Below are 19,614 nucleotides of genomic sequence, written 5' to 3' on the forward strand. Positions count from 1 at the left end.
ACGAGTTTCATGCAAAAATGACCAAGGTGATCGTGACAAAAAAGAACGCTGCGACAACGCAACTCGAAAAAACAGAAACGTCATAGTACCTATACTCGCATGTGCGTAGTAGTGTTCTCTTGCTGTGCCGGTAAACAAAGAGCTTCAAGGTCTAAACCACGTTAGGAGTAAGAATCATGATTTAGGTCACCAGCATAGTACCTCGCCAAGCCAAGACTGAAAATGACGATCAGGACTGACTGTGTCCAGCTGAATAAACCCACACATCCTCATTTAACTTCCTGGTTGCACGCACCTCTCTAGAATCTTGTAAAAGTGAAAACTGTATCTTCTGTATATTTGGTGTATCATCTTCGCTGCGCTTGCGTTAGTCTTCTACTTATATCGAAGGACCGATCATGCGTTGAGCAGATCTACGCGTAACCGCAGGAATTTGGGACTCTCTGAAATCTGGGGAAGACGCGCGAAGCAAGGGGGAGTTGCTTCGAAAGAAGCAAACATTTCAGAAATTCTTTTTGAAAAGCATGCAGCGCACAAAGAACGAAGGCGAACAGCGAAGACCATCGCCCCCAAAAGGAAAAAGTGCAACGGAAAAACAAAACGCGAAACCACGTCTGAAACACCGAAGACAACCGTTTTTCACGAAGGACGACAAGATATACACAAAATGCCATGAAGATGGGGGACAACAGTGGAGCACCCCCGCCAGCGGCGACGCGACAGAAAAAGCAAACTTCTACGGCAAGGGGGGGGGCCTTAAACAAAGACGCACAAATCCCGATACGTGAAACACCGACTCAGTGGCAAACCCATTAAGACAAAGAAGACTCGAACGAAACAAGACCGAGACGTTGAACGCATGATCTACAAGAGGGCACAAAGCCGCCTTTTAAGATCAAACAACGCGCGAGGACGTGGACAGTGCAGACGAGCAAGAACAGGAGAATGACGGCGGAGGGCGCAGAGCCAGCGCAGTGAGAGAGGCCGCGTCGTAGTCAACCATTCGAGAAGCCTAGGAAAACGAACAGGACATGTGGAAACCTCAGGCATGTCAGATGCATAATACAGAGACTAGATGCGAGAAAGGCAAGTCGGCAGGCTGTCCGAGACTATGGGGGGATCGAGGGAGAAACGTTGGCGCAAATTATGAGGGAGAGAGTCTGAAAGCGAAGATGCAGATCGTAAACATGTCACTCAGTTGTGGGGAGTTTGCAGATAGCGACGAGCCGAAGACCTCGACTTGCTGCGGGAAAACACTGCGCCTTTGCAAGACATGTCCATCGCCCGTCAAGAGAACGGATGCCACTTCAGCACCAGATCTGCACAAGCAAACTGTGATTTACAGGTCCACGGTGTCTGCAAGTTCCGCAGGGGAAAAGTCAACGTTTGCGTTCACGGCGAACAAAGATAATGCCATTCACTTGGGTACTCGCCGTTCAGGTGTCAACGTCCATTTGACAAGACGTACACTGATCGACCGAAAGACCCGCAGTCCCGCGAGCAAATCGGAATACAGTGAAGTCCACTACTGGGGATCATGCGGTCTCTTCCCATGCGTCGCACAACGCTGAGAGACGACTGTTCAGGTCCACGGCTTTCGAAAGACGCGAAAACTCAAAACTCACCTTTTGATAGTCCGCCAGAATCCGGCCGACGTCTTGCAGGAGCCTCACTGCCGTCTCTCTTTCGTCTTCTTCTCTTCGCTGTGCTTGCTGGTTAGACACACTGCACTGGCTTGTACGAGGCGAGCAGACGAGATCTTCGAGACGCGCATGCAGCTGGAAGAAAAACGAGAAGCAGTGCAACGAGTCGACAGATACAAGCCCCTGCTATCGGCAAGTAACAAGAGACAAACGAATTTCGCTAGAGAAGTGGTACACGTACAGGAAGCAAAATAAACAGAGGACGAAAGAAACAACGCTTGCCGGACGAGAAAAGGAAGCGACCGGGGAGAAGAATCTCGAATTCTCACCTGAAGAACGAGAGGGAAGCCGAGAGCCAAGAAAGTCATGCGGAAAGCGGCCGACCGCTCTGTGGGCGGCAGCGACGCGAGCCAGTCTGTCAGGCTTCCTTCCGATGCCAAAGAGAAAGAAGATTTTAGTTGAAAACGTGAGTGATGCTTAACGAGGTTGCATGCGTCCCCGAGTCTGCCGTCTCTGAGAAGCTGGCCTAGGGCCTCCACGGGGTCGCTGGGAAGGGAGGCGGCACGCAGATAATCAAACTGCAAAAAGAGAGGGCAAAGGAAGAGCAGGCAAGAACAGCCTTTACAGGCAGTTCTCGGTGTGTTGCTTGAAGCATGCAATTCGAGTCTCCACATGCCGTCCATTGTTTTTTAAGAGAAAGCATACCCCGACGACGGCAGAGACAGCTGCAGTGCAAAAAAAAACGACGCACCCTAAGACGAGCAGGCAAGCGGCGCAAGTGTGTCAGGACAGCACGGAGATCCAGGGCGACAACAGGACCGCAGTCGTGAAGACTAAGGAGAAAGTCATCAGAGCACTGACCGAATGACACAACAGACGCAGACAGAATGGATGCGCAAAAGACGTACGACAAACGAAGGAACGGCGTAAGGGAATTGCCTGGCGACCGTCTGTAGCTCGTTCAGGAGGGCCGCGTGTAGGCGCCGGGCGGCGCCTTCCTCCTTGATTTTTTCCGCCGGCTTTCCACCGGTGATTCTGAGGGCGTTTTGCACGAGGATGCCGGGAGTGGCAGTGTCCAGAGGTCTGTCGGCGTCGCACCCCCCCGACAAACTCGCAGAATCTCCAGAAAAGCCGCGCGCGTCGTTCGCTTCTGCATAAGTTTCGCTTCTTCTCGCCGACGGCAACCACGGGTGGGAGCGAGTCTCGGGATCGACGCGAAGAAGCCGCAGATTCAGCTGTTTCACGAGTTGTACCCAGCAGGTGAAGGCGCCTCTTCGAGCGTCGTCTTCCTCGTCTCCGTCCTTCGCTTCTTGGGCGCATGCTCGCAGGTCCAGTTGGAATCCAGAGCCTCTCCCGAACTTCCGCCAGGCTGCGTCGATCTCGGGGCTTGCGCCGCGGGCGGCTCGCGCCCCCACACGCTCCGCCGCGGCCTTCTTCTCCCTGGCTTTCCTTCCTTCTCGTTGCCGCTCCTCGGCTGCATGCGCGGCGAGCAGCGAGGCCACTGACCGAGAGGCTGGGTGAAATCTGTTCTTGGCCAGTGCGAGAGATGATTCGCCGGCCGAAGGAACGAAGAGAGCACCGGTGCGCGGCTTGGCAAGAGGCGCGGATGAGAAGAGAGAAGATTCAGGAGCGACGGAAGCGAAGGGCACCGCTGGTGCAGGCGGGTCGACCACAATGACGTAGGTCCGGAGAATGAAGCTCACGAAGGAGAGAAAGGGCAATAGAAGATCCAGGTCGAGATGCCCTGCGAGTTCAACCGCGTCCGCGAGACGTCCTGCGAATCCCTGAAAGAGTCGAGGACGCAGAAAGGCGAGAGAGAAAACATGGTCGTAGAGAGGGGAAGCAGAGGACGTCGCGGGCGAGGAGACAGGAGACTCAAATATGTGTAAGATAGGAGGCACGAGGGAGAGAAGAAGAAATGGGGAACTAGAGACGAGAGGCGAAGGCGAGAAGAAAAAACGATCAAGGTGGCGCTGCCACACGAGGCGAAGTGGAAAAGCAAAAGAAGCGAAAGGAGGCACACACGGCACGCAGAAGAAAGAGGTGAAGGCAACCCTACAGAGCAAACGATCAAGAAGAGAGAGGACGAAACGAAAAGAACGGACATATGTGCGATGCGAGTCGACTCCAACAGGACCGTGAGAGAGAAAAGAAAGTGAAGAGGGACAGGTGCAGACAAGTCGTTCCTCAGAGTGTCTTCCACGAACAGAAAACTCAAACAAAAACGTTCCTTTCCGTCCGACGGTCTCCAGACAACTGGTTAACAACCTCAGCCAGGGAATCGAGAGCGGCCTGCACAACAGCTCGATCCCTCGGTGCTTCCCTCTTCTTCCTCTTCTGTCCTTCGTCGGTTCCGTCTTCGTCCTTCTTGTTTTGACTCACCAAGTGTGCAACGACTTCTGCGGCGTCGAGGGTCCATGGGTGCCGACTGCAGACCTCTGCTGCGTCTGTACCTTGTGAAAGAAGAACCGAACGACCTCTGCATAGAGAGAAGACAGAGAGAAGAGATAAGACCCTGAAAGGCCTCGAAGGCGCCGACCACCTGAGCTCGACTCACGTTTGCGGACATGTGCACTCAACATACGAACAGAATCTCTACATAAACGGTTCGGCAAGACAACTGAAACAACAAACTGGCACAGAGCCGAGCCTTGGTGTCTTAGCAAGTGACTAACCAACACTCTGAGCTCGCGTAAGAAGTCCAGTGGGAGTGGCAGTCTACAAAAATCATAAACAACACGGTGCATATCTATCTATATATGTATATGTATCTATACGCACACGTAAATATATCTTTATATATATATATATGTATATATGTATATGTATATAATTATATACACATATAAATATATACATAGATCGAAATGTACAGAGGAAGCTCCACAGGTGGACGCATCATGCGAAGGTTTATTCACAACTGCCGACTCCATTTGGGCAAGTGATTTCAAGTACGAGGAGAAAGACAGCCACTCAGTTCTGCAGTGGTATTTCAACTTTCAACTTGCTACCGCCACCAACTGACGGAGATGAAAACTGCGGTTCGACGTTGGCGATTTCCCTTCGACTGGGACGGTGCCACAGACCCATCCAAGAATGCGCAAGCGGCTTTCGTACCTTGTGACTTCCACGAGTTTATTTAGGAAACTCAGGGGGAGTGCATGCGCCTGAACCTTCGCTCGACTCTCAGCATCACCGACTCCGTCGTCATCGACTAAGAGGGTGGCGGGAGCGAGGTGGGTCTCTCTTGAAGAGTGAAGTTCCTCGTTTTCCAAGTCGACCTGTGTGCCTGTTTCCTGTCCTGCCCGCGTGAAGCGACGCGCATGCACCGCTGCCGGGGACGAGGGATCAGCAGAGAAAAACGAACTTGGCGACGAGCAAGACAAAGGCGACGGCGGTGCGGAGAGCCACGGGTCGCGAACTGTCGAGGCCAACTGATCCAAGACGCCCTCTGGGCTCATGGTCTCGCCGACCTCTGTCGCGGCTTCTTCTTCGTCTTTGCCCTCGAGGCCTTCTTGCCGGTTAGGCGGCGAGACCAGGACACAGACGGCGCCTACCGAGTTCGTCTGCAGCGACGGCGAAGGCGAGAAGAGCGGGAGCGGAAGACCGGGAGGCCCGGGAGGAAGAAAGAGGAGCGGAGACGACAAGCAACACAGCAAGTTGCTGCACAAGGTGAGGTCCTCCAGCACTGCCTCCAGAGCCACTGTGGGAGACGGCTCGGGAACAAAGGCCTTGGCGCGGGAAGAGAGACCTACCGAAAGTCCACGATTCACTGACTTCTGCGCGGGGAGTACGTTTCGCGGATGTCGCGGCTTCACGCTTGGAAGAGACAACTGTGGGGAAAACGGCGGCTGAGAGAACGCCTCTCGCCCCGTCAACAAGCAGGCCTGCAGGCACACACAAGAAAGGAGACGAGATGAGCAACGAACCGCGTGGACGCCGGTGGAGATACGCAACGGAAACTGGTGAATACAGAAATAGATGCAGAAAGCGGCGATTGAAAACTGCGATGACAAGGAACAACACAAAACTCACCAGTTCCAGGATTTGCCTGCGGGGCCGCCGACCGCCAGAATGGCAAGACGCACGGAAAAAGTGAGAATGCAGACTACGAGGGAAACGAGGAAGAAAGGGGAGTTGGAGAAAAGAAAACATTCGAAATGTGACACAAAGGAAGGCAAGAGAGAAAAGAGAACGAACCTATACGAAATGCCACGAACAACAGCAGCGAGAAGAACAAGAAAACGAAAAATTGGAGACAGAAAAGTCACACTGCGAACAACGAAGAGACAACGACGAGTTCAAACACCACAAGGCCCACCAGCTTGTTCGTCTCAGACCCTCCCTTTTCGCTTACTCGGAGGAAGCGCCCGGCAAGAACCGACAACCGAGCATGCTGCTGCGTTAGCGAGTTTTCTTCTGATCCTTCGCCTTCGTTTTCTGTCTCATCTCCGCCCTCGTCGTTGTGCTCTCTGTCGCGCCTTGTCTTCTTCTCTCCTCTCCCCCCTTCACTTTCTCTCCCCCGTCTCGCTGTCTCGCCGGCGTCGACTTTACACGGTCGCACACCCCACATCAACCTGTCTGCCCGCAGAGTGTCTTCTGTCTCTTCGCTCTCTCGGCCCTCGGTGTCTCCGCCCTCCTCGGCGCCTGTCGCCATGAGCCGCTGCAGCTCGCCTAGGCCCGAAAGGACCCACGAAGGAAAGTCGATCTCTCCAGTTTCCTCTCTCTGCGCCCAGGTGCATGCAGAGGAACGGGAGACAGCCGACCGGAGACAGGCTCTTCCGGCCTCGCGAGCCTCAGGGTTGGGAAGGCGCGAGTGTAGCGAGAGACCCGCAAGCCCCACAGGCGGCGGCATACCGTCCCCACAGAGATACGTAAAAACTGTGCTAAAGGGCGGAGTCTCTCCGCCTCCACACAGACGAGAAAGGTGGATGGAAGGAGACTGAGAAGGCGGAGACGAGCACGGGGTCTGCTGGGAGGACGCCGAGGCGGTGAAGCACGACGCTCTGCAAAGAAAAAACCAAAGAAGAAGTGCATGCAAACATGACCATACAGAGAGTGCACAAGAGGCTCCACATTCGGAAGGACTTACTTTCAGCACCGCAGCGAAGACAATTCAATACACGACTCTCTGTTCGTGGTAACCAAAAAAGCTTTCACGCTATCTACAGTGCCTGCCGAGTCGTTCAAGGAAGATGCTGCACCGACTGAGGTGAGCGCATGCACAGAGATATGCACGTGTGTATTTGCCTTTCGGACTGCGCTGTTTGCAGGATTTTCGGCAAGACAGAGGAGACACACACATTTACGTGAAACAGCGACTGCAAGGCCGACTGCACGCGATCTCCCCTTTCTCTCAGCTAGGGGCGGATGTCAAGAACTGGATTTTCGATCGACGCGAAGACTATGTAGGCGTGAGAGGCAAGAGAGGCCTCACCAGTGAGGAGTGAGCAGAACGAAAAGGCATCTCCACAGGCTTTCGTCTGTCATGCGTCTTGCGCCGCATGGGTTGTTGGCTTCCTTAGGAGTGTACCAGACCGGTTCACATCCCCGCGGAGGCGACAGATGCAGTTTGTCTGCGTTTTCTGACCTACAAATGCGGCGAACTTGCGCTGTTGTATCGAGTTGATACGCTGTCGACTTAGGATTGTGAAGTTTCTGTTGGGATGGGGAAAGCGGTGGCAAGTGTAGAAGCGCCATGGTCTCCACTTCGGTAGCTTTCGCTCCACTGTCGGTCTGTCGGGAATACAAAGTCGCTTCTAACAGGTGATGCCGATGAGTGCAAAGAATGGTTAATTCAACCCAACAGAGAAAGCACAGGCGACAAACCTACCGAATGGAAGCCGCGTGGAGGAAGGCGAGACGCGCCGCTTCTTCGAGGCGAGACGATACCAAAAAATCTTGTTTCAGCACCTGCGAAAGAGAAAAGACGAGACGGCCTCTTTTGAGTGAGACCCGGAGCGGACCGAACCTTCGCGCAGCGTGTGAAACGAGGTTTCAGGAACGCATCCGACATCAAAACACACACCGCAGTGGCTGGTTTCGGCACGCATTCCTTCGCTGTGCACCACAACTTGTTTCGCGTTCGAAACCACCAAAACGAGTCCAGCTCATCAACTCGCAGTCTGGCTCGGAACCTACTTCGTATGCCTCCCTGGCGGGGCCCGCGGCTGCATGCATCGCCAGAGCAGCTCTGAAGAGAATCTGGTCGATGAAGAGGCTAAGGCGCTTCGAGCACGCGCGTCTGAGCGATTCCAAAGAGAAGTTGGCGAGGGCGTCTTCCTCTGCTTTCCTCTGAATGAAGGAGACAGCAGATCCATGACACTGCGGCCGACCCCTCTCCGTTCGTCCAGCTTCCTCTCGAGTCGCAATTGTCCACTCATCTGGCCCAAAGGAAAACTCCGTTTTCCCTTCGCTCTTTACGTGCACTGCCTCCCCTCGCTTCGCGTATAATCCACTTCTGGACATCGCTTCTAAACCTCCGACTTCCTCGTCTTCTGGATTGCCCTCGCCCTCCGCCTCGCCCCCCCTCGGGTGCCCGCTTCGTCGGAGGCGCGCTCGAATGACGAAGGCGAGGATCGCCAACACTCCGTTCTCTTGTTCGCTCTCCGGCGACAAGCGCGGCAAGATCTCGAGGGCGCCAAGAAGCTGACCACAGGAGACGTAGGAGAGAAACAACTTCCTCCACACTTCGCCCTCTACAGCCGCGGAGGCCTTCCCCACGCGCCCCACAGCGGCAAGAGCCGGCGCCGGCTCTCGCGAAGAGAACGGCGAGAACAAGGAGACAGGGCGGGGGAGACAAATGGCCTCAGAAGCCTCTGCAGCTGACCGCGCCGCAGATTCGAAAAGCGACGCTCTGAGAGACAACGAACACCGCGCCGAGGAAAGACCAGCGCGAGCGCATGCCTCACATTGTGTCACGAACTCAAGAAGACAAGGAAAGAGAGAACCAGAGCGCGCAGGAGAGGGAGAAGAAGCAGAGAGAGGGCAGTTGGGTGCGCCGGGTCCACTGGGTTTGAGGAACTGGGAAGGGAGAAGCAAAGGCGGAAGTGAGGCTGTGGGCGGCAGGGCGAGAGAAGGCGTCGAGAAGAAGGGGAATGTCATGTTGAGGTACCGACCGAAACTCAGAAAGAGCAACGTTTCCAGACTCTTGACGAGAAATCTGTCGTCTTCACCTGAAGAGTGTCGTGTCTCTCCATGCTTCAAAATATCCACACAGCACCTCGCTAGAAAGCGCTCTTCTTGCGTTGTGTACTCGTCCGACTCGGCAGACAGGACCGCCAAGAAAGGCCGAAGGAGAGACGACTTCGCCGCCGCGGCAGCAGAGGCGATAGAGAGGTGCGACGCCCTTTTCTGGAGGAGCGAAAAACTCCGCGTGGTCTCCACCACAGCGCCCACCACATGGCGATGAACCTCAGCCGTTGCACGCCGCAGGAGAAGAAAGAAAGCCGGAGAAGAAAGCAAAGAAGAAGAAGGCAAAGAAGAAGAAAGCAAAGAAGAAGAGACCGATGAAGAAGAGAGCGATGAAGAAGAGAGCGATGAAGAAGAGAGCGATGAGGCGAAGAGAGATACGCTCGCCACCAGGGCCCAAATCTGCAAGGCATGCGCCGCCACGCGGTGCTCAGCGAGAGGGGATCGCGCGAGCACAGACGAGAGGATTTCAGAGGCCTGAAGGAAAGAAGGAAAAACGGAAGAAGAGTTGAGAAAACGCAGAAACACGAGGATGCACCGGAAGAAACAGAAGCAAAAGTGAAGAGCAAACGCGAGAGCAAAGACAAGACGAACACACCGAAGCAGGCAGCGAGACGGCGAGAGAAGAAATGCTAAAAAGAAGACACAGAGAAGATTCGGAACAAGGACAACTCGATCCTGGCCTCCATCTCTTGCCCAGGAAGAGGACCCAGGGGGTTCTCTCGGCGCCAGACAATCACCACGCAAGCATCGCTGCATGCGATGCTTGCGATGCATGCAGTACGCAGACCTCGAAAGGCAAGACCAAGAGAGACAAGAACAAAGTTGGAAACAGAACGAGCACCTGAGCCAGGCGGGACCAGGCAAGTCAGCAGCGACGCGAGGCAGCCTTCGGTAAAAATGCAAAGTTGGAGAAACGAGGAGGACTCAAGAAGCCACAAGAGGAAAACGCATTTACCTCAGCTTTCGCAAGGAGCCTGGACGGCGAGGTCTGCTGGCAAAGCGATTGGAGGAAGAAGGCGAGAAACGACGAAGATGCCTCCAGTGTATTTGCGCAAGGAGTGCATGCAGCTTTCTTCTTGTCCTCAGCTGCAGAAGGTGTCCGCCCTGAGACGTCTGAGTTGCGCGCGTTCTTGTCTCCAGCCCCGTCCTGGTCGCACTTCTCTCGGCCTCTCGTAGTCTCGTCCTTTCTCTCTCGCCGCCTCCCCGCAGTCCTGAGAGCCTTCTCATGGGCGTCACGCCATGCATCCAGAAGCAAGAGCGGAGACGCCCCAGAGGAGGCAGCGGACGGAACGGCGGATGGGGAGATGCGAGCAGCGCGTGAGGAAGAACCGAGGCGCGACCCTGGCGCAGGCCCGAGCGAGGAAAAGGCGTAGGAGAGTGCAGAAGGCGACTTCGCCGGAGCCAGCAGACGAAACGCAGAAACCAATCCCGCGTAGAAGTGGAGCTGCAGACCAGGGAAGGGGGAACACTCCAGAAGGGAGACGGTTGTCGGAAGAAGCTTCTCAGTGCACAGGCAGGGAACAGAGAAGGCGAACAAGCCAACAGGAGAAAACGACTCGACGACGCGCACTGTAGCATGTCGAACGGTCTCTTCAGTTGGAATCAGGAACGCTACAGAACACAAGATATTGAAGGCAACTTGAAATCCACAGAAACAATCAAGACGGTGTTGCACACTCTGGGAAGAAGTCCGGACGGAACATGAACAGCGAAAAGGCCCTCAAGAGATCAGAAAAGGAGATCAGAAGAAACGCCTACTAAGCCATCGATGGTGGTTTGAAGCGCCTGCAGAGACTGGACTGCCGCGGCTCCAGCGCGGGGTGACGTCTCTGACGTGCATGCAACCGAGGACGAACAGGGCGAACTGGGAGGAAAGGCGCCGCTGGGCGAAGCGCCGCTGGGGCTCCACCGACTTGGCTCATCGTCTCCAGCGCGGTCGCGGGTGTCTCCGTCGGCACCGTTGGGCGCCGCGCTGGCCTGCAACGGTTGCCGGGGCCCGACGCCGCCTCCTGGCACGGAGACACCGGAGACAGGCGACGAAGGGCGAGAACTGTCCCGCAGAGCCACGTTCCAAGCTCGGGGATCCGCCTCCAGAGAAAAGGCGTTTTTTCGCTCGAGAGCGGGGTGGGGGCTGGAGGCCTGTCTCCGCCCCGGGCCGACGGCCACGGGACTGCATGCGCCGCCGGAATGGAACTGGAGATCCCAGGAGGACGCCCGCAAGCAACCGGCATCCATCGAAGCGTCCGAAAGACTGTGCCAGTCTCTTGGCTCTCCGAACGCGCCTACACAGGCTTCGAGGCGATTCGCAGAAGAACTCTGAACCGCCGCGAGGGCCCAGTCCGTGCTGGCGGCGAGAGCGGCGAGAAGAAAGTACGAACCGAGGACGGCATTGTCAAGAGCCGGACTCACCACGCGAACGCGTAGGCGGGAAACCAGAGAAGAAGTTTCCTCTTTGCTCCTTTCCGTACACGCCTGGCCAGTCTTGACGATGTCTCGACCGAACTCCACACTCGGAGACAACAGCTCGTCTTGTCCGAAGGAACGGCAGTGTTCCCCAGGACGTCCCGGCGCGAGGCCTGCATGCAGTCGTTCTGTTCCGTATTCTTGTCTCGGACGTATGCAGCCGTTGTCACGGGCGTTCGCGAAAGGCAGGAGAGACAGGCAAGCGTCGAGAGAGGCCCCCGGAGAGGCCCCGCGGCCTGGCGAAGCCGACCCGCGTTCGCCTCCAGGCGAGAGCGAGGAAGAAAAGGCGAAAATGTGCATCGCAGCCGCTCGATGGAACGCCTGCAGCCCCCTACACGCGTGTCTCTGTGAGGCCTCGCAAACGCGTTCCCCGTCATTTTTACTCCGACAGCACAGACAAAGCGCCGGGAGGGACAGTTGCGTGCTCGACACCGAGGCCCACAGCGAATCGCCAAACTCCGCAAAGGCGCGAGGAGAAGGACGCAGAAGCGGCGAGAGCAGGCGGTCCACCAGGCGATGCACGCGACGCGAAAAGACAAGGAAAAAGTCGAGGGAAATCTGCTTCTCAGCTGGCGCGGAAGGGAAGTGGAACAGACTGGAACGCACAAGGCACACAAACCCAACAACCCAACAGAGTGTGAAGGGTCTCGCTGACGAAGAACACAGGCAGGAAAGACATTAAAGAGTCGCGGACCACAAACCACGTTCACGACACTGAAGTCAGAAGAAGAGACAAGGAAAACAACCGCCAGTGTCCACCAAAGTCGAAACCAAAAGGCAATCTGCTTGGAAGCGACAACGCATGCTTCGCGCCCACACACAACAGCGCAGATACCCATCGTGACTGCCGCGGCACATACACATACTGTTCTGTATATATATATATATATATATACATCTATGTATTTACAACGAGTTGGAGGCATGTGTCACGATTATTTTCTATGTTTACTATATATTTGAGTATCAGGGGAAGATGCTGGAGACGTATCGAGTGCGGTGTGGGTTTCCGACGCCTCGAGTCTTATTTTTACCTTGTATCGGATTTGAGGACGCGAAGCGCAGAAGCAACTGAGGCGCAGCACTTGAAGGCAGAAACTCGCGTCTCGCCGTCTCCCTCTCTTCTGCTTTTTATTCGCTTTGTCTCGCCTGCCTCTGCGTCATTCGTCTGCCTGGTCTCGCGACTCGTCCCTTCGTTTCCCCTGCCCAGAGCGCGTCGTAGAAGGTCTTCAATGTCTCTGGAAGTCCAGCTTCCCTCAACACCCCGTTCGTCGTGTGTGGCCGCGCTGTCGCCCTCTCCACGTTCTTCTTCCCCTCTTTCCGTTTCTCTCTTTTGACCATCTCCTTCGCTCTCGGCGGCGAAAGAGAGAGAGCGAGCAGCCTCGAGTTGGAGACACCCGGCGAGCAGAATTCGCCAGGAAGGCGACGGCGAGAGGAGAAGGAGACTTTCAATTGTTCGTTCGATCTCACCGCCTTCGTTTCGCGGGTCCTGTGGCCGTCGCCCGCGGCCTTGTCCGCCTCCTAGGCGCAAGCCTCTGGTCCAAACGCCCTCGGTACCCCCCCAGGTATGCAGACACGAAGTCGCCTCAGAGTCCTTGCGAAGGACAAGAAGACTTCTGGGGAGTGACGCAGTCGCGTCGCGTCGGCAACGCGCGTTTCCTCCCTTCTCGCTCTGCATGCACCGGAGGAAAAATCGCTGGAGGGCAGGCAGATGGGGAGATTCCAAGACCAGCTCAGTCTGTCGTGGTGTTGCGCTCTCTCCACGATGCCCGACTGTCCCGCCCAGGCCGCAGTCTCCTGTCTCCTCTCCGTCTCGCGTGTCTGCCTCTTTTGCGGCTTCCATCGGAAAGAGAAATCGACGAGCTTCTTGGATCGCTGCCGAGTCGACGAATTCACAGAGGATCCTCTCCCCTTCTTCTCTCACCGAACCATCGAAGGCCGCAGGCAATCTCAGCCGGTTGCGCCTTGGGAGAGCCTCGGTGTCCTTGCCCACATCTCCTGCACTCTGTGGGTCATCGCTGACTCTTTTCGGCGCATGCAGATCGCCCTTCCAAGTCCGCGACCGCGTTGGCCGCTCCGTGGCGCGACCGCGCGATGGGGATGACGACCGACGCGCGACGCGCTTCCTGCTCAACCTGGAGATTGGCCACTGCTCAGGCTGCTCATGCAGGGAGAAAAACAACTCAGCGAGTGTTGCTTCATCTATGGGGCATCGGGCTTCCACTCCATCCCCGTCTTCACCCTCCGGGTCCTTCGCGGTTTCGCCTTCGTCTCCTTCTCCCGATTCTTCTTCCTTTTCGTCTCGGCCTTCGACACACTCGAGCCCAAGCGCGTACACTTCCTCGCGAACAGCACGCGCCAGGGAGGCCAGCTGGAGAAGCAGCGACTCCGGGAACGACGCGGCCGGACGCAGCAGAGACAGAGAACTGGCGAGGGGGCCTAGGGGCGAGAGAAGCGCAGGCGCAGGCCCAGAGTGCGCGGACGAGGTTTGACGAACGAAGGCGGGAAGCGCAGAATACGAGAGAACCATCGGAAGCGCACAGGGCATGTACGCGTCGTCTGAACGCAAGGCTGTGGATCGCACCCCACCCTGGTCCTCTCCAAGTTTCTTGCATGCACCTCTGCCGTCCTCGTCGGCTTCGTGTCGGCTGTCGAGAATCGCCTTCTCTCTCTCGACCTCCTTCCACCAGACCAGGGAAGCGCCGAGAAAAACGCCTCTTGCCTCGGTGCGCCCCGAGTCCGCGGCCTCCGACCAGTGGGCCTTTTGACCCTGGCCCGGCCCCCTGCATGCGCCGGCGCCCCAACAACCAGCCGCCGTGCACGCCTCCAGCCTTTGAGCCAGCCATCGACACAGCATAGTGCTCGCTGTGGCGGCCGCCAGAAGCGGATCCGCGAGAGAAGAGGGGACTGTCTCCTTCTCTTCTCTCATCTGGGGAGACACGGAACGAGAAGCGGAACAAGGAGCATGAGCAGGCGTACACGGTTCCGACGCCTGGCGCGAAGCCCGCGCCTGAGCTCTCTGAACTGTGAGGAACGTCACAGCCCACAGAAGCCGCTTCAAGGACACAGGCGACAGGCTCGGCCCTTGGGCTTGAGACGGGGAAGGCACCCGGCTACAGCGAGCTTGGTCGGAGTCGTTGTGTTCCGCAACCAGCAAGAACTGACAGAGAGAAGACGGGGAACAATCAGATCCCCTCGGCGGACTAGAAGGCTCCAAAGCTCTCGACACCCAATCGAGCAGAACAGCCGCGGCCCGCCACCGAGCGCCAACCGTCTCGCTTGCCTTCCGGCTTGGTCCTGAAGACGAGAGAAGAGCGACATAGCGCGTTCGGAGCGACCGCAGAGACACGCGCACCTGGTCTAAGCGGGCGCGGCAACTCTCGGGGTTCCAGAAATCGCTGGCCACCGCCGGTGTCCGCGCGAGAGGGATGCGGAAGGACGCCAGAGGAGGGAACGCGTTCGTTCGCCATGGTGCAGAAGACGGAAGGGGAAATGCATGCGCGTAATCTCCTTCTCTATCGCGGGAGGTGACTTCCTCAAAGTCCTGATCACGACGATCCTCACCTTCACCGCTGCTCCACGGCAGTCGCCAGAGGTGAGTATCAGTGAGCAACCACTGCCCCTGTGACTGTTGGCTTTTAACGACAGAGAACATCTGATGAGCTCCGTTGGGAGGCCTTCTCCCCGCCAGCGTAGCGCCTGCGGCGTCGGGGCGAACCTGCGTTGCTTCCGGCCTCTCGGGATCTCGTTTGTCTTGAGAAAAGGAAATGCACTCGACGTAGGTGAGCGCACACCCAGCCCCACTGTCGCTGCATGCGCCGCACCCCCCGAGATACGCCTCAGACTCGAATGTTGCTCCGTCGCTGTCTCCTTCTCCATGCCCCTCTGGAGCCTCCCAGGCGCGGCGCAGGCCCCACAGGCGCCACTCGAGCAGGTGGCATCGCCCCAGTTTGTCGACTACTACGACCCAGGACCTGCCTTCTGATCTTCGTCGGCCTGCCTTAGCGTCTCGCGGCCAGCCGTTCTCTGCAACCAAAAGTATCTCCACCGGGAAAGGCGAGTCCGGAGGCGACCGCCCAAGAGGCGCGAGGCGGCTGGGCGTTTCTGGGGACCGGTGCGGAGCCGCTGGGTCTGAGGCCTTTTTCCTGTTCTGGCCGGGGAGCGAAGAGCGCCCCTCGACTTCCGAAGGGGCGAGACTGAAGACATGTCGCGCCAGGAGCGAGAAGGAGGAGAAGGCGGAAGGCGCCACAGACGAAGCCTGAGGCAGTGAGGGGAGACCTGGGTTTGTACCGGAAACGTCCAGTCTACAAGATGCGCCTATGTGCCAGACACAGACTTCCGCAAGGTGGTTGGAAGCGGAGGCGAATGCCGAGTCTCCTTCTTCATCCGTTTCTTCAAACGACGCGCGTGCAGTCGACAACGAAGGCGCTGCGGCGCCATCGACTTCCCCAACCTCTGAACCAGGCTGTTGCCTCTCGGAGTCTTTCCTCTCGTCGCTCTCCCGTCGCTCCTTCCAATCCTCTCCGCGCCTGTCTCTTCTTTCCTCTCGCTTCTTCTCTTGCGCCTCGTCCCCGTCCGCTGGGGACCCGGCAGGTCCACACGTCACCACGAAGAGGCTGGAGCGAACCGGAGGCGCCGCGGTGGGCCAAGGCCCAGAGGCGTCCCCCACAGAAGAAATGGAATTCGGAGACTTTCTCTTCCCAGGTCGTCTCCGAAAGAAGCGCCATATGCCTGTCTCCTCCTTTCCTCTTCCTTGAAGCTGGGTGAGACAGTCGCTGCCGAGCCACCCCCCGAAGTCGCCACCAGGAGACAGCCTAGCGACGAAGGCCGCTCGCGCCCAAATTCGTTGGCTTTCTTCGACGGTTCGCGCGGGACCTTCCCCCGAAGCAAAGGGGAGACCTCCGAGCTGGGATGTCTGTCTGTGCCTCTCGGAGTCTTCATCTCTTGCGCTGCAAGGTGAAGATGCGAAAAGCGGAAACCCACGAAGGGGCGCCAGGAGGCTGAAGGAGCCTTTCTCACGCGAACAGCCGTGTGAAGCGAGGGGCAAAGGAACCGAGAAGGGCGCTGGAAACCAGACCGCTTGCTTGCTGACCGAGCTCTCGGCTTCTTGTGAATCTTGGATGTCGCCTGAAGCTGCTCCTGTGGTTGGGGAACAGCCTTCGCAGTCCGCTTCGCGGTGCCCCTCTTCTCTGCCGTCTGCAAACCTCAGATCCAGACATCGTTTTCCAGAATTTTCAGAAGGGACGCCTGTCTCCACACAGGACCTCGTGACATTCTGAACATCCGGATTCTCCCGCGGTCGCTTCCGGCTTTCGCGCCTCGCCCCCAGAGAGCCTTCGTGGGCGTCGCCAACGCCGCCCGGCTCGCTGCATGCGCCGACCACGACGACACCCCAGCGACCTAGGCGAGGCAGTGAGAGAAGCAGCGATTTCTCGTCAACGACGAGAAGGTAGCTGTTGGCAACGAGATCTGAATGCGTCTGGCCTCGCTCTCTTTCCCCTTGTCTTCTCCGAGCGGCGTCGCGCCCCACCGGCGTGATGGCTCCACCGCCCTGGACGCAAGAAGCGTCGTTGCGGCTGAGACCCAGTTCTACATCTAGAGATAACGTCCACACGCCCAGAAGCTCAACGGAGAGAATGGGAGCGCCTCTCTCCATCTCCGTCGCGACTGTGACCTCTCCGCCGGCTGCCGGGCCGCAGGGGCTTCGCCTTTCGTTCCCGGTCCCTCCCGCGCTCTGGAGGCGAAGGCGGACATGGTGAAGATACCTGTCAGCGGTCACGAACGCAATGACGACAATCGCCTCCGCCCCAAGCCCCGCAGCCTCTTTCGCCTCTCGAGTTTGTCCCGCCTCTCGCGGGTCGTTCACGCCACTGCCCAGACAGTTTCCGGCGCACACGGTTCCTCGCTTCTCCATGTTTCCATGCTTGTCTATCGACTTCCGCACCGAACCGAGAGCGGTCGCGCGACTGCTGGCCTGCCTTCGCCGACGACAGAGAGACGGAAAGCGAACTAGAAAGCGCGTCGCCCACGAAGCATGCACCGAGGCCCTGTCAGACGAGGGAGGTCGAAAGACTGAGAAAGCGTTCTTCTCCTGGCCTGCGAGGCTTCGCCGTGAAGCGTGACTCGCGCATGCAGTGAAGCGGCGCCCGTGAAGGATAGCAGACGCGCCGAGAGACGAGGCACAAAAGTGAGAGGAGAGGCAACAGGCCTCGCCAGAAGAAGGCCGAGCGACCGCTGCATCGAAAAGAGTTCTCGACGCCAGCGGCGCGTCCAGGGGGAGTTTAAAGAGGAGCGGAAACGCCGGGGAAGCGACCGGCGACTCAGACGACTGTTGACAGCTACTTCGGGATGTCTCGCACGAGACGCTCGGCTCCCCGCCGAGACTGCGAGCCGGCGCGCGGCGCCTACGCCCCGGCAGAATCTGTGCAGAGGGCGAGGTGTTGAAGACTTCAAGGGCCGAGGCGCGAAGGAAACTGAGACGCAAGACAAAGGCGAAGACGCGAGGCGGCACTGCATGCATCGAGAGAGTCCTTTTTCGGGGAGCGACAACGCGACGTGCAGGAGCAAAGAGACACGGCAGTGACTGAAAGAAAACAAATTCAAAGACACACGAGATGCGCCAGAAGACAGCTCCCTTCATACACAACAATCCAAGGGTTCATACATGCATATATATATATATATATACCTACATATATATATATATATATATATATAGAGAGAGAGAGAGAGAGACAGCTAGATAGACATTTGTAGATAGGAAGATAAGCGAGATAGGCATCTATTTATCAGAAAAGGGGCTACAGATGCTGGTGAGTGTACAGAGTTTTTGACTCTGTCTTACCAGGTGAGATGTGCATTCAAGTTTGGGACATCGATCCCTCGCGCGAGCCACACACCTTCGATCATCTGCTCCCTTTCTTCGGCTCTCGGCGCCTCTCCGTTGTCTCCCTTTTTCAAGGAGACAGGTTGTCTCTTCGCGGGCAGCGCGTCCTCTTTTTGGTCGGGAACAGCGAGAGGGCCTGTGTCGCTGGAGAGAAAGGAGACAGAGGCGGTCGCGTGAGAATCATGGCTTGGGGCTGCATGCACCGGCTCGGCGCCGGCAGTGAGCCGCACGCTGCAGCCTTTCGCACTTTTGTTCGTGTGCGTCTCTTCTGGGGACGCAGGAGAAATCGAGACACCGAGAGAAGGAGAAAGACAAGGAGACAGATCTGGAGAAGGGAAGGTGCCCAGCGAAGGGACTGCTACCCCGCCGATGAGGCTGGGCGAGGCGAGGAACGACGAGGCCATTTCTGCGACGAGGAGAGAGAGGAAGAAGAAGAGACGCGGAAATAATTGTGGAAAAGAGGGACTCGAGAGAAGCGAACCCTCAAAGAGACTCTGGGCGAAGCGTTTTCATCTTCCCCGGTTGGGGGCTGCGAAGCCTTCTGAGGAAAAGGGAGCCGCAGCCGTAGCGGACACAGGCGGACGGAGAGGCGAAACGAGGAAGAAAACAGAGACGAAGAAAGCCGAAATCAAGAGATGATCGAAAAAACAGAAACAGATGTGCAACGTAAATACTTGATCGAAAGAGGTCTTTTCCAGTCTGCCACTAGTGGGTGCGGTAGACGGCGAGCGGCCTCTCCATTCGCACTTGACAGGGGGAGGACAACGAGGAGGAAAGATGAAAGGGAGCGAAGCAGTTCAGATGAAGGAAAAGACTTACGAAGGTCTTTCAGTCGCACTTTCACTCACGCCAGACATGCCGATTTCCTTCCTTCAGGGCAGCTGCAAAAAAGCGACGGCCGGGTCTACACAAGAGGCAGTGCATGCGCGACGTGGACTGTGTGTGTGCACGCATCTGGGTTCAGCGGGAACGAGAAAGAGTGACGTTTTTTCTTGAAGAAAACCAGGAATCCGAATTTTCGTTGAAGCGACACTTCACTACTGTCGCGAGAAATCTCTGCTTTTCCCCGGCTATTTATCCATGCGTCGACACAGACGGTTCTGCGCAAACGGTGCATCTGGCCTGTGTCGCCATGTCGAAACGAGGCTGCAACGCTGGGTTGAGACGACGCGAAGTCGACTCTAGAAACTGTCCAGGTTTCTCCCGTACTGCGCAAAAGGTAACTGCCTTGGCGCCTCTTTCAGACTGACGTCATGAGATCCAGAGAGGAAAGGAGCCACAGAGAAAGCTGCGAAGAGCATGCTTTTCTTCGCGCGGGGGATTTAAAACGAAGGATCTTGAAGACCTACGTTGAAGAGACAAGTGAGAGAGGAGACAGAACGTCCTGTCTCAACTTCGGCACAGGCAACATTGCCACGGCGAATGGAG

The 19,614-nt window shown here is 57.0% G+C and overlaps 1 protein-coding gene across 1 annotated transcript; it reads right to left on the reverse strand.

The window, feature by feature from the left end:
- Positions 1 to 526: 526 nt before the first annotated feature.
- TGME49_214600 (hypothetical protein) lies at positions 527 to 19,039 on the reverse strand. Its single transcript, XM_018779656.1, has 13 exons — positions 18,145 to 19,039; positions 12,335 to 17,773; positions 10,596 to 11,895; positions 9,793 to 10,281; positions 7,785 to 9,311; positions 7,477 to 7,556; positions 6,001 to 6,649; positions 4,761 to 5,530; positions 4,026 to 4,122; positions 2,552 to 3,427; positions 1,973 to 2,221; positions 1,626 to 1,778; positions 527 to 1,012 (listed from the first exon to the last, which is right to left on the reverse strand). Exons 1-13 carry the CDS (start codon positions 18,588 to 18,590, stop codon positions 896 to 898), a joined length of 12,192 nt encoding a protein of 4,063 aa, XP_018635727.1. The 5' UTR covers positions 18,591 to 19,039; the 3' UTR covers positions 527 to 895.
- Between the last annotated feature and the right edge of the window lie 575 nt (positions 19,040 to 19,614).

Source organism: Toxoplasma gondii, chromosome X, assembly GCF_000006565.2.
Source record: "Toxoplasma gondii ME49 chromosome X, whole genome shotgun sequence".
NCBI lineage: Eukaryota > Apicomplexa > Conoidasida > Eucoccidiorida > Sarcocystidae > Toxoplasma > Toxoplasma gondii.

Coding starts and splice junctions, on each gene's coding strand:
- TGME49_214600 (XM_018779656.1), bottom strand. CDS start 18,590: ATGGCCTCGTCGTTCCTCGCCTCGCCCAGCCTCATCGGCGGGGTAGCA. Junction 11,896..12,334: donor GTCCTCAAATCCGATACAAG/GTAAAAATAAGA, acceptor TGTGCGTTCCAG/TCTGTTCCACTTCCCTTCCG. Junction 10,282..10,595: donor AAACCACCATCGATGGCTTA/GTAGGCGTTTCT, acceptor CCTGGTCTGCAG/CTCCACTTCTACGCGGGATT.